General features: G+C 43.4%; 1 protein-coding gene across 2 annotated transcripts in view; it reads right to left on the reverse strand.

Moving 5' to 3' along the window:
• Positions 1 to 1339: 1339 nt before the first annotated feature.
• GALNT5 (polypeptide N-acetylgalactosaminyltransferase 5) overlaps positions 1340 to 12943 on the reverse strand; it is a 48520-nt gene continuing 36916 nt past the window's right edge. Inside the window, exons 10-11 of one of the 2 annotated variants that reach the window (XR_016442085.1) lie at positions 10117 to 11179; positions 1345 to 5400 (exon numbers count right to left, since the gene is read on the reverse strand). Coding sequence is in view for 1 of the 2 variants with exons in the window: in XM_090045691.1 (XP_089901817.1) it covers positions 11039 to 11179 (141 nt within the window). In the remaining variant the exon portion in view is untranslated. Of the gene's footprint in view, positions 11180 to 12943 lie in introns of both variants that reach the window. The other variant, XM_090045691.1, reaches the window with a different exon arrangement.

Here is a 12943-nt window from a genome sequence, read left to right on the forward strand (position 1 = left end):
ATGTGCATTTAAGCACAACTAAATTTAATGCAAATGTGCATTAAGCTAACGTGCATTAAGCAATTTTTGGTAGGTGTCTACACACGCTGGGAATTGGAACTAAAGTTAGTGCACTTGGCACTAAAGTCAGTGCCAAGTCCCTGAAGTCCTGCCATGCGCCCCTAGTGGTTGGGCAGACCCAGTGCTAAAGTTAGTGCCCAGTTTCATTTACATGTGTTAATGCACTTTAACTAATCACAACTAAATTTGATACCTTCATTTGCAGGTATCAAATTTAGGCATGATTAGCCTAATTTTGCCATTTTTAATGTCCATTAAGAACACACACATATCGATGCATGCCCATAATGTGCATTAAATTAGGCTAATGTGCATTAACATAGCTTGTGTAGACATGCCCTGTGTGTGTGTGTGTGTGTGTGTGTGTGTGTGTGTGTGTGTATAAATACAATCCCATCTTACTCTACCTGTAAGCATCATATATATATATATGATAATATATATATATGATGCTTACAGGTAGAGTAAGATGGGGTTGTTACTTCAGACTGGTTTCCCTGAGAAGGAAGCCAGACTAGGGCTGGATTGTGTCTTTAGGCCCATCCCTCAGCAAGGGATGTTATGTAAACTTCACTACTGCAGGAGTGGCCCAGAAACGATTTTGACTCATGGACACATAAATGTCAGTTCCCATCCACTCTCCAGTCTCCACTGACCACTCTGACAACAAGCAGAAATCAAGTTTCAGTCATTCGGTATCTACTCCAAACAGTAGCCTTGCTGCCTCCTAAATGCCAGGACCTAAGAATCAGGTTACCTTTTGTGAAGATACATTCTTCTTTTGCACAGTCTGACATGGACCTTAACCCTCTGTTAGTGAAATACATTGCTTTTTCCTGTTTTATTGTAGCCCTCCAGGTTTTGTTTGTTAATACCAGTGCTCACATTTGCTTTATGGTGTTCCAGCTTTCTACTCGAATATTAAAACTATAATAAAATACAGTTTTTGATAGATTTAGGAATGTGCATTACCTGGGGTGGTCCAGAAAGATGCCAGCAGAATTTAGAATTTTGCATGGTTCCAGCCCCTAGATTGGCTTCCTCCTCAGGACAAAACTAGTTTGAAATACTAATTTCAGAAAACTTAGCCTCTCTTGTGTCTTACTTGGAAAGCAAACTTATTCTTCATGGTCATGAAAAGCTTGAGATTGATGACTGACCTTTGAACAATTTATTCCTCCCCCACTTCTACTTGGGCTTCTTTCTTACACTGTAAGAAAATCACTTAAATGAGGAGGCAAACATGGCCCCTATTAAAGTGAATACCAATGTGAGGGGCTTAAAACTGTGGCTTACCTTGAGGAATAACCTCTTCTCTTCTATGGGATTTTCAATTACAACACATTCCAAACCTGGTGCATCCAGCTGCCCTGACTGCAGCAACATTGGGAGTGCTGAGATCTTGGAGATACTCCTCAAAAGCTGAGGGACCTTCCAGAAACTACTGTCTGTTCAGCTACCCAAGGTTTGGTAGATATGATGTGTAAATGAGTGTAGAGCCATAGTTATGACACCTAATTCTTCAGCAGCATCTTTATTTCTAGTATTCCAGGAAGGGTTAAGAATCATTATTTCCATTTTCCAGCTGAAGAAACTGAGGGATGGATGTAAAGTGACTTGCCCTAAGGTACCCAGCAGGCTTGTGACATAACTCTCAATAGAACCTAGATCCTTAGATCTATCCCCTTTATTGTACATTTTTAACAAAGCTGCCTTGCCTTTCATGAAGCACCACATAAATGACCCTAAATTTTGGAAATAAAGCTCATCCATTGAACTATATAATACCTCTATCCACAAATCATGGGTTCTGAGGCAGAACTAAGGCACAGAAAGACCATTTAAGACAGAAGGATCTATGTACACAGCAAGGGACCCAATCTTTTCACTGAAGGCAGCAGTAACATTCTCATTCAAAAATAAGGTGCAGGATCAGGCCCTGAGTACAGCTCAGACATACTTGAAAGGCTTGACTACTGTCTCCACTGAAAGCTAGTAGTATGTTGTTAGTTTATATTTGTGGAGAGGAGCTGGAGTTGTTCATTAAGCTTTTATGTTTAACTACTGCAATGAAAGCATATTTTTTATTTTCCACTTCTACTCCCACCCCACACACACAGTGTCAGCAAAAACTAGTATGTGTAACACCCAACAGTACAGAAAAATCTGTTTTCATTGTCTAAGCTGAATGAAAGGCATAATGCCCATAAACAGTATAAACAGTAGAAATTGAAGTGTTACCATTTTACCCAACAGTAACGCAGTAAGGAAACAGTAAGGAAAGGAATTCAAAGCAATAAGAACTCTGTTATCACAGTAACACTCCAGATGAGAATCTTCATTTCCATTTATTTACGTTTTCTAAGAATATCTTCTGTCGCCGTCACCTTCCTCCCCCTTTTTATTTTCTGTTTTTAGTAGAAAATAAACCAAGTTTTCAGATTCAGCCTTCAAATTCAGTTTTCAAATTCAAAAAATGTACAGGTAAAAGTACAGTGTGAAGGCCTGTTATATTTCCGCATATAAGAACTGAGCTGAAATACCCATAAATCATATTTTATAAAGTACATTTGTTTATATTTTAAAAATATGTACATCTTTCTCTTTAACAAAATAATGAATGAAACTAGCTGTCTTCTGGTTCTTATACATATGTCATTTGATATATTTACATTGCATAGTGTCTTGATGAACACATTGAAAATTCACAAAGTATATGCCAGAAATGCTTACGTTTGAAAAGGCTTAAACTAAAACTAAAGTAAAAGGATAAAATTCACATATAAATGTTTCAGGAAAATTCAACAAATAAAAATAAAACTACTTATTGCCATGTAAATATATACACGTGGGTATACATCCATGTGCATAAAATACAGGATTATCCCCCACTGCAATGAAATGGCGTATATGTTTTAAGAAAAACTGACCATCTCTAACAACTATGATTCAAAGGTACAAAATGTATCAGAAGGTAGAGTTTGCCACAAGGTGTGAAACAATGTCACTGAAATCTGTTTAACTGTTCAAACTGTTTGTTTGATTTTTGCAAAAAATAAAACATGATCATTATCTGTCTGTAACCCAGCCAAGCAAGTCAAAGCAACTCAGAGCTGCAGAAGAGCTAGTAACATATGCATGCCTACAGAAGAGCTGCCAAAAGGAGTGAGGCTCACTGAAGCCTAGTAAACAGTCTCACACTTCTTTGAACTGAAACAATTTTTATTTGCATTTGTGAATTGAGGAAGCTGGAAGTAGTACTCAAAATCTGATCTCTGGCCTGGGAATATGAATTGGATCAAGGGTATAGGTGCTCTTCACAATCTCATCAGTTCTATGATGACGCCTGGAAAAAATTGTCAGTGTTTCTAAGGAAAATTATACACTTGTTTCTTCTTGGGTGTTTCTACACAAGATGCTTTACTCAAGATTAGAGCAAATTACTGTACAGTAGGTGTCACTGTCTACATGTGCAGATGCTTATTGTGCAGTAATTTGCTCTAATCACAAGTAAATTTGCTACCTGTAAATACAAATAGCAAATGTATTCGGGAGTAATACTGTGCAGTATGGCATGTGTAGATGCCCAAAGGATCAAATGTGCTCCCAGTCAGCTGGGCAGCAGGGGGTGGGAGATCGCTCTCTGCCCTTAGGAGTTGCCTGCTGGTGGAGAGGGCTCTGCCACCGGAGCCTAGGTGGGGACAATGCCCACTGGCCCCAGCAGCAGGGAGTTCTCAGTCCTCACTCCATGACCAGGGAGCAGGGTCTGGGAGCTCCCTGCTATGGGGGTAGAGGGATATTGTCCCTGCCCTGACAGCAGGCAGCTTTCGTGGGCAAGGAGCAATCTTCCAGTTCCTGCCATGAGAAAGCTGTCTCCTGGCCTTGTGATCCCTGCCAGCCCCTGGACGAGTACCTGGGGGGAGCCTAGAGTTCCCACTGACTGCTGCAGGGGGCCAGTGCAGGGCCAGCAGGACTGGGAATAGACTGCTGCCATGAGCAGCAAATCTGCTCCTGCTTGCCTGCATGTGTAGATGCCTGCCCGAGGTGGGTCAACTCTAGAGTAAATTACTCTAGAATACACCCAGAGCATTTGCACATGTAGATGTGCCCCTTGAATAGTTTTCTGAGTGTGCTAGGAAAATGCTAGTGTTTTGGAAGTCTAGGCGACTGATATAATCTAAGTGTTTTTAATACTGTGTAGCAGAACAGCCCAGTTTATTTTCAGTAGTCCCTAGGGATGTACTATCAAATTTAGGGAAAAGATACAAATGTTGAAGTGAACATTTCCACAAATCAGGAAGAAGAGTACAAGTGACAGGACTGCAAATGTGATGTGACCATGACAGATAACCATTTGGTGCCTGTTCAGTGACAAATGATTGAATGTCAGCAAACAGAATTTAATGAAATTCATGCTCCTGATAAAACATGACTGCACAAACAACATGTGTCATTTTTCTGATAGTGACTTCAGGCTAGCTGTATTATGGAAAGGAGGAAAAAAATCAGGAAGACAGTTGGAATAGAAGCCAATTGTGAAAATCTGTTAGGCAAATCAATATTTTTGGCGGACTCATCCTGTCAAACGCTGTCAGAGATGATCCTTGATGTGAAAGATAATGTTAAACAGAAGCCTTTTGAAAAAGCAAAGAGATGAAACAAATTATTTTGTAACCCTCTGTGAGCACTAAGGTGATGGCTTGGTTGTCGGAACAACAATGTATAAACCGAGTACAAAGCTCAGTCTTATGTATCTTGAAAAATAAGGCATAATGCTTATATTCACAGAAGCTTATTTTCTAACTTGCAAAGCAATTGCCAAGGAGTGTGAGAACTACATGGCTATTACTGACAACTCAGATTTGCACGGATCTTCAGTTTGTCCCCCCCCAAAATATGAAAAAACTTAATAAAAAGTTCAAACAGTCCTTTGTGCAAAATATTGAAATATAAATATTCTGTCAGAATTGAATTGATTTCCCTAGCAAAAATGTAACTTAGAATCATTTAACAAACTGATTACTGTCAGCAGACAGAAAATGATGTTAAAAAAAAAGATTCACAGTAAACAAAATCAACATGAATATGCATTCACAGGGATATTCAGTACGTTGAGCTTGGTCAACTGAGTTCTGTTCAGAAGGTATTTTATTCCACATAAGTGTTAAGGTAAGTTCTACTTGTCCTGCACCGCATTGAAACCAACCTGCCATGTGAAGTATATGTGACTAAGCCTTCTATCAAGAACAGGAAATGCCAAATTCCACAGTCCTTTTCTATGATAACTTCTAGTTGATTTCAGTGAGGTTCTCAACATTATGAGCTGGACTCTGGCTCCTTCTGCAAATGAACAGAAGAGCGCTTTCAGATGCTATCACATAGAATCCTAGGATTTCATCTAGTGTAACCCTCTATACAAAAGCAGGATGTGTTGTTCCAAAACTTTGAAAACTCCCAATGAAGGAGATGTAACTATCTCTCCAGGCATCTTGTTCTATTGTCCTGCTGGGAAATGAAGTCCTAGTTCCTGTGATAGTTTCCTACCTGTGGCATAGAGGGAATGCTGGTGTGGGAAAAGGGTGTGGTGCAGAACTCCATTACTCACAGCACAACTATAGGGGATGAGTAGGGATCAGCCCCAGGTGCTGAATGTGGGGAAGTGCCACAATCCCCCATAGAGTCTTTGCTACAGCAGGGGCAGCCCTGCCTGGCCTGGCCATAGGAGCTGAAAAGTGTAGCTCTTCACCTAGCAGTGTATCTAGTGGGACAGAGGCAAGTGGGGCAAGCGGAGCAGTGCTTCCCATACCATGGGGAGACTTTGCCTACACCCAATAGCATATCTGGGGAGACAGGAGTGAACCGAGCACCAGGTGTGGCTCTCAGGGATCTCACCCCACAGGGCTGCTGATGTTGCTGGATCCAACACAACTACAGCAAAAGTAGTGACAGCAGCAGTGGCAGCAACAGCATTAGCAGCTGCTTTCAGCATGAAGAAAACCCAGGCAGGTAAGAGCTTCAATTTTCTTCTGAGGGGTTAAAATTAAGTTTTAGGGGTTAAAATTGGAAATGGAAATATGGGACATAAGGTCTGAAAGCACGAGTCTGCTTTCAGCTTAACAGGGTGAGTATAAGGCAGGGGCAGGGAAACTCTGGTCAGTGGGCTGGATCAGGTTCATGGTTGACTCCATTTCCCAGCAGCCTCTTCCTGCATTGCTATGGCTGGTTTCCATGGAGACCCCAGCAGTGGCAGTGTGTGCCAGCCAGGGTTTCCCAGCCAGAGGCCAGGGTTTTCATGGAGACTGGCCCCAGCAGGGCTGGCAAGGCACACAGCTGGGTGGAGAGCTGTTCCAGGGTTGGGGTCTTGCAGCCATGACAGTATGGTCTGGATCTGGGGCAGACCTGTGCAGGGGCGTGTGGGCAGCAGATCGCAGCTCTGCCCCAGCTCTGGACCGTGCTATCACCACTGCAAGATCCTAGCCCAGGCTGTGGAGCAGCTCCCCACTCTGCCATGTACCCTGCACGTCCTGCTGGGGCTGGTCTCCGCAGAAACCCAGGCCTTGCACTGTCATGCTGCTCGGGTCTCCATGGAAATGCTGCTGGGTTCTCCATGGAAACTGACTGCAGCAATGCGTGCAGTTAAGGGCTGCTGGGAAATGGAGTCCCACCACTAGCCAGACCCACCATTTTGCCCACCCCTGGTATAAGGTATCCTACCACTGGTGTGTATGTGGAACACCTGCTTCTGTACATGCGAAGCTCCTACTCCATCTCTCCTCCTCCTGCTAATAAATGCTAGACTGAGCCATGGCTTGGTGCAGGCATGAGTGAAAAGCAGGGTGCTGGGGAGGGGAGAAAGGTACAGAAGGACACAAAAAAATCCATGCGTTTGGCTGGTCTTGTCTGAGGCAACAGCTGTCATCTCAAAGGATCATGACTGTGCCATTCCCAGTGGACGAGCTAGCAAATTTGGCAGGTATCTGAGAGAGGTTATGGGTCATCATGACAATGTATGGAGACAGATGACGAACTGGAGAGACTCTAGAGCAGGCCAAGCAAATGGAACTGCCAAGGAGATAGGAAGGAGTTGGGTGGGGACCTTCTAAAGAGTGACTGTGATCTTGGGCTGGGGTCAGGGGAAGGGCTGCTTCTGTACTAGGCCAATCCCAAACTTTTTAGCAAATCATGTTTGGTTTGTAGAAAGCAGTGACATTTCAGCCACTTTTTACAACTAGTTTGATTGCCTTGTATGTAGGAGTTACATCAAATCACTCTATATCATTAACCAGTATAACATTAAGGGGTAGATCTTGGTCTTTGTCAATATGGCTACACTAGGGAATAAGTAAAAAGGAGCGTTTTTCACTCTCAGTAGCAGGAGCTCTATTTATTCCTTTGGGAATAGAAGAAAATGGCTTAGGCTACTGTGTCAGCTACAGCACTGGGACCCCACATTAAATGCTAACTAGCACATATGCTGCATTCTGCCCACCCAAAGACTTTCTGTCTTGTACTCATGTCAGACACACAGCCACTAGGGATAAGGACATTCAAAAAGCCCAAGCCTGAATTGCTTCAGTCTTTGCAGGTGAGTCTAACCTGCAGAGATTGAACTGGTTTGCAACTGGATAGAATGAAAATCTCTTTTCATTCTAGAAATGCAGGCACATGTCGGCAGTGGCTCAGGCCAGAGGCCCCGGGGTGCTAGATCAGTCCTTTCCTTCCACAGGGAAGCTGAACTGAGGAGGGGGACTGTGGCCAGGCCCCGGCAGGACTGAGTAAGACTGAGGAGGGGTTTAAACCCCAACCTTAGCCCACAGGGTTCAGAAGGTAGGGGCAGAGGAAGCATGGCCAGACCACTGTGGCAGGCCAAGGAGGAGAAGGGGAGAGCTCTGCGTGCCCCAGTGGCTGCCTGACAGCCAGGAGTAATCTCAGTGCACAGCACTGCCTGGCCCCAAAGAGTAAATTTTCTCCCTTCTCCCTTTCCCCCACCACCACAGGGCAGGGAAGGGGTCTCTGTGTGGTACTGCCTGGTCCAACCCAGCCCAGCCAAGCCATGGGGGCAGGGCCACCCCAGCCAATGCAGCTTGGTGACAGGGAGGCTGAGCCCTGTCAGAAAGCACAGCTCGGCCCAGCATGCACAGTTGGTAGCTGGCACGGCAGCAGGCTACTGGGATTGGCTCAGAAGTGCCAGCAGGCCCAGAGCTCAGCAGCTGCCCACCACAGCAGCTCACTGCAGACCCACAAGCCCCTACAGTGCCTCCAAACTGGCTCTGGTAGCCTAGTACCTGGCTAGCTGCTTGGCTAGCTGTCACTAAGCTGCAGTGCCTGGGGGTGGTCCTGGTGTGGCTGGGCCAGGCGAGGCCAGATAGCAACTCATAGAGCCCCTCTCTGGGGCAGAGAAGCAGGCCAGGGCTATCTCGAGGGGTCCTGGCAGGTATGCGGGGCCCTGGGGTCAGTGCCCAGCAACCCCTCTGATCAGCGGCTGACTCAGGCCGGAGTGGCACAGGCCTGGGCAGCCCTCCACGAGGCCATGTCAACCCAGAGGTCTGGAAGGGGACTGATCTGGTGGGCCAGGCTGGGCAGCAGTTCCAGGAGCCCGGGCACAATTCTGGACAGGGAAAGGTGAAGGGTGAAGAGTCTCCCTCTGGGGCTGGGCAGCCCCCTACATAGAAGCTCTCCCCACCCCATGGTGGGGAGGGCAGGGAGGAAGGGGGCTTCTCTGCCCCAGCTCCAGTCTCCTGGGGGTGGGGTGGGCTGAATCCCCTTCTTGCCCCCTTAGCCTTAATGGGGCCATGCCAGAAGGGCCGCAGTCCCTGCCGGTGGAATAGAGAAGAGAGGATGGGGGGATAAAACCCCTCCTAGGCACTCTGATATTTGGAGGGTATTCATGTCCCTCCCCCTCCCCTCACTGCTCCATCAGCGGGGATGTGGCCAGATGCCATCCCAGCCTGGCCCCATTAAGGCAAAGGGGGTAGGAAGAAGGGTTAATTCCTCCCTCTGTCCCTTCTGCCCTGCAGTCGGGTCTGCCAGCCCCAAAGACCACCACTGCAGTCCCCTCCCCTCTGCTCCCCAGTAGATATACAGACCCAACTGCAGTGGGGGAGGAGGGGAAGGAGGGAAAAATTAACCCTCTCCCTGCCCACTTTGCCTTAATGGGGTCATGCTGACTGGTATCTTGCCATGCCTAGTCCCTGCTCAGACTAGACAGCAGAGGGGCAGGGCCAGCCCTGCTTTCTGGAACAGAGAGTACAGCCCAGCTCAGAGAGCATGCTGGGATTCTGGAGGACTCTGGTTTAACTTAAAACAGGAAGGGGTCTGGGACAGATGTTGCATAAACCTATTTGAGTTCCATCAGTTAGGTCTGATGCTGCATTCAACCAGGTTTATCTCAAACCAGTTTTGGTGATTTTGAAACTGGTTTATGTGCACTAGATGTCTGTTCTCTTACAGGTTCAAACCAGTTTCTGATCACTTAAACCAGTGTAATGTTTGTCCCTAGCCTAGCACACTGCTCTCAGTAATGCACAGCTCCTTCAAGGAAGGGCAGGATTCACCCTAACATAATTATACCTGGTGTGCACCACAGACCAGGTATAATTCAGTCAATAAAATTACCTTAACAATGTAATATGACTGTTCCCAATAGACAATAGATTCATCAGAATCCTGCACTTTTGTTACCCTTTTAACAAGTGACCACATTCATGAAAACCTAAAATGAAATATCTTAGATGCATGGGCATATTCAGATTGTCCATGAAAACATCTTTTGTTCTACTAAGCAAACAAAGACTCCATTTTTTTCACAGTAGTGTGAAAATAGAACAGGCTATTAAAATAGTTTTCAAGTTTCTCAGCCGTTGCCAGCTTGTTTCACTGTTGCTTCAAACATATCCAATCTAGGAGGCAAAGAAATCATGCCCAGCAGTGCATAGTTGCTAGACTGGATTCACTGTTAGTGAAGAGCCAGTCACTGCAGGTCTGATAATTGTTTTCCTGGTGAAGGGGCGCTTCGACTCACCACCCCAGTCACCAGCACCTTCGTAAACCACTCACCATTTTCATGTTTTATTACTGAGGCAAACTTCCTTTTCTGTGAGGGGGGTTGGAAGGAGAGTTTCTTTAAAAGCTACTGCATTGATGCTGCTCCAGTACTGACCAGAAAGTTAGCTGTAGAGGTATATATGAGGCAACTCCCACCTACATGTTAAAGAGGCTGGCTTTTTCAAACAGACTTTTTCTTCCTCATCTGGGAAGCAGAAGAAAAAAATCAAGGTAGCAAATTCAAGTTCCTTCTATGTGTAAGTACAGTCCATACACAGTTTAGCTTGCTGTAACTTTTAAGGCATTTAAGGATTTTGTTTCCTGTGGTTAGAAAAAAGGTATTTGTCAAAGGAAACCAATTTAAAAAAATGGGTCCAGACATTTACCGTTCAAAAGCAATGAATCTACTTGGTTGGGAACAAGCTGCTGTTATTAGGCTGAACACAGGCATTTAGGATAAATTTAGTCTTATGATGCTCCCATTTTGTTGGCTTGTAGAAAAACTGACCCTAATAAAAGTGGATCTCCCAAACAACAGGTCACTTGGTACTTACAGTTAGAAGGCTCAAGCTCTGCAACTCTTTCAGATAGGTTGCATTTCTTCCTGAAGTAAATTGTCTTAGGCCTACTTATGAGGAGATGAAGAATTTAAGAAAATATTCTATTTACAGAAAAAAGACATCCTTTTTAATTCTGCCTTCCCCAAAATGCCCACCAGTGAGTGAAAAACATGCCTGCGTGTCTTAAATATCATTAAACCAGATGTACTGCTGCCTGATATGTTCATCTTTCAATATGCTGGTTTAAATTATGGATTTCAATTACCATGGGGAAATGAACCTCCAACTTTGTAATTGCTGTTTCAAGTCTTACAGATGACATTCTTGAATTCACAAGATTAGAACGCTCTGTTTTGTGTTTGATCAAGTTCTCTTCAGTTAGCATAATAATTTCCAAACTGCCACTTTTGATAAGGATTTGAGGAGTCACAAGCATTTACCCTCAGGGCTTTGTAAGACTGATCCACTTCCAAACATGTTGGCTGCTGAAGGTGTTCTAAAACAATGTGATCCATCTGAAGAGAAAACGGAGAAGACAGTAAGTAACAGGACTCATGCTGTACTTGTTATTACTTGAAACTGGAAAAAAGATGGAAGTGGAAATGATGTTTATCTGTTTTGCACAGTGCAAGTTTTGATTCCCCATGTTGCACCCAGTTTTCCATATGTACAATTCTTTCAGAGGTTTAAAGAGAATTTTGGGTGGGCTCCAAAATTTGCACCTGTTGCTGAACTAGATTATATACCTTCTGTGCTGCATGGCTTCTTAATTCTTTAGAAATTAAAAGATTAGTTCTCTTGCTGTCCAAATGATAATTATCATTCAAAGGAAATAACTCCAGATGGCATTTGCAATGTAGGAAAACGTATGGCAGGAGACTTGGTTTTCATATGTGGTATTTCTTACTGATGAAGTAAAAGCACACTCGCTATGATGAAAAATGTGTTAGGTAATTTGATAATTAAGTCCAAGTGCTGGGATGCTAAATTGGATTATGAAATTGTGAAGGGTTTGAATAATTAGGGGCCATAATTGATTCTGATTCTTTTGTGCTTATGTGCATTTACCTTTGCCTACATATTGCTGGTATGACAATGCTACAAGTATGTTGAATGCTAGAAACATTTTAATTTTATTGCTTTACACTCTAACAACTGAGAGCATAATCTGATTAATACCGAGGTGAAATAATAATGAAATACAGACAGACTTTATTTGAACAGGCAATGGGACTTTGTGTGTGGTAAATGTACTGAACATTGTAGAAGTGGCATGATCATTATGACAATGGATGAAAGTAAAGGACACTACTGTTCCAGTGGTCATCATTAATCATGAATTGACTATCTCTTCACTTTTCTTGTTGCATGAAACAATAAATACTAGTCTGAATGGTTTTTAACCCTTTGTTTACAGAAACACACATTGATCTTTTTTTGTAATCGACTGCCACTTGACCATTCAGAATTGTCCTCGGCTATTACCATGCAGAGGTGAATACAAGCCTAGCTGAACCACAGCAGTGCTCCCTTTTTCTTAATGCAGTGATAAACACATCAGGAAGGCATAATCAGGATTAGGTGCCTTTACCAATTGGTGTCCTTTTCAGGAACAGTTTTACATATATGTATATATACTTGTGGAACTTGTATTTATCATAACTTTCCAAATTATTTAGTAATGTTGGGCTGCAAATTTATTCTTCTCCAAGGTTGCCCCACACTCCTGAAGACTTATCTTTTGGATTCTTAGTACAAATTAAATGGACATTTACTAGTTGCATTCTTGTTTTTTTGTTCAGCTACAAATAATGGGTATAATGATCCTTAATATTATATAAATCACTTAATCTCATTCAGCCTTGGTGATGGTCAATAAAACAAAAATAAACAGGATGATGATATGCATCTCTTTTGCTGCTCTGATTAGTTACAACCACAGTACCCTTGACCTAAGACCCACTGTAAAAAACCATGATATTTAATTACTTATTCAGCTATCAAACCAAGGTAAAAGGCGAAAGATTTATGTGACTTTACGAGGAACCAGAGTATTACTACTTAACTTCCAGCTTCAATAGAGGAATGGTTAACACTACTCCATGTAAGGAAGTTGGGATACACTTTCTTTTTTCTTCATTCAAAATAATGCAGTTACAACTGGGCTTAGTGAGGAGGATATTTCATGGGAGAAAAAGGAAGTGTTTTTGGTTAACAAATTTTTATGGTTGTAATTGAAAGGCAGGGACTGCCAGTGACAGCTGGAGGCTGTCTTTCTT

Source organism: Crocodylus siamensis, chromosome 4 (genome assembly GCF_052110815.1).
Source record: "Crocodylus siamensis isolate JL-2025a chromosome 4, ASM5211081v1, whole genome shotgun sequence".
Lineage (NCBI taxonomy): Eukaryota > Metazoa > Chordata > Crocodylia > Crocodylidae > Crocodylus > Crocodylus siamensis.